The sequence below is a fragment of the Ostrinia nubilalis genome, chromosome 22 (assembly GCF_963855985.1).
Source record: "Ostrinia nubilalis chromosome 22, ilOstNubi1.1, whole genome shotgun sequence".
NCBI lineage: Eukaryota > Metazoa > Arthropoda > Insecta > Lepidoptera > Crambidae > Ostrinia > Ostrinia nubilalis.
The window spans coordinates 8,008,179-8,009,193 of record NC_087109.1 but is presented as its reverse complement, the minus strand read 5'-3'; the positions used below and the strand labels follow the sequence as shown (position 1 = coordinate 8,009,193).

Sequence of the window (1,015 nt, the reverse complement as noted above, 5' to 3'; positions counted from 1 at the left end):
ATACAGTTATCTGGAAACTATCAAAAAAGCATTTATTATCCTTCAGCCCTGAATCTTATTTATATCTTACATCCTAATAGTTCCTTAAATCATGAACTGTTCCCGATTGGTACACACTTCATAGAAGTTACTACAATCAAGTTCATGTTCTATCTTAACATCATTTGCTCTTTCCGCTCTCTGGTTTTTCATCAGGAATATCTTCCAACAGCTTTTGTAGATCTATGCCATCAAATTTAGCGTTCTGTGTGTTCGATGCATGCGCTAAGAAGAGTTCTTTCAGGAACTGTAGTTCCTTTGTTAGCGTTTTTACTTTTTCTTCCAACATTTGGTTTTCAGCTTTCAATTTATTGACCCGTGTGAATGTCTCTTGTGTCCGCTGCTTTGACTTGAATCTGCTTTTCTTGACGGCCTGCAAAATAATAAAAGGTTAATTAAACAAATTATAAACATTCAACAATAAAAGGGGTGAGTATCTGTTTCAAATGTTCAAAAAGAAACAAATAATTATTTTCACCTTTATATCTAACACATTAAGATGTTTTGATAAACTTGAATGTATTAGTGGATAACAAATAAACAAAAAAACTTTCACTAGCTCAAATACATCTAAATTGGTTCAGTAGTTTAGATGTGAAAGTATAGATTGAGGCTGTTATGAAGCAGTGATGAAATATGAATAATTAAAATATTATGGTTCTTCTTATCACTATGTGGATAGCGTCTATCTGTCCGACACAGTCACAAACATAACGCGGTATTGCGTCGCTTGTAAGTGACAAATAAAAAAAATATAAAATAAATATTAATTACCTCGTTATTTCTGTCTCTCTTTCTTCTATAATCGTCGTCCTCGTCGTCAGCGTCGCTGACACGCTTGCCCCTTTTCGTAGGAGGCATCTCCTCAAAATTATCGTCCAATATCATCAAAATGTTTGCACTCACAACCAACCGTACAGCTCGCGAGCTTACGGTTATCTGTCCAACAGCCACGAACTTGGTAGCTGGCGACGGG

The 1,015-nt window shown here is 35.5% G+C and overlaps 1 protein-coding gene across 1 annotated transcript; it reads right to left on the bottom strand.

The window, feature by feature from the left end:
• LOC135082665 (CCAAT/enhancer-binding protein gamma-like) lies at positions 1-1,015 on the bottom strand. The gene is made up of 2 exons (XM_063977453.1): positions 814-1,015; positions 1-412 (listed from the first exon to the last, which is right to left on the bottom strand). The coding sequence occupies exons 1-2, from the start codon at positions 925-927 to the stop codon at positions 161-163; spliced, it is 366 nt and encodes a 121-aa protein (XP_063833523.1). The 5' UTR covers positions 928-1,015; the 3' UTR covers positions 1-160.

Excerpts from the sequence above, each read along its gene's own strand:
- LOC135082665 (XM_063977453.1), bottom strand. The coding sequence starts at position 927 with ATGATATTGGACGATAATTTTGAGGAGATGCCTCCTACGAAAAGGGGC. Across the intron at positions 413-813 it reads AGAGAGACAGAAATAACGAG|GCCGTCAAGAAAAGCAGATT; the intron begins GTAATTAATATT and ends ATTATTTTGCAG.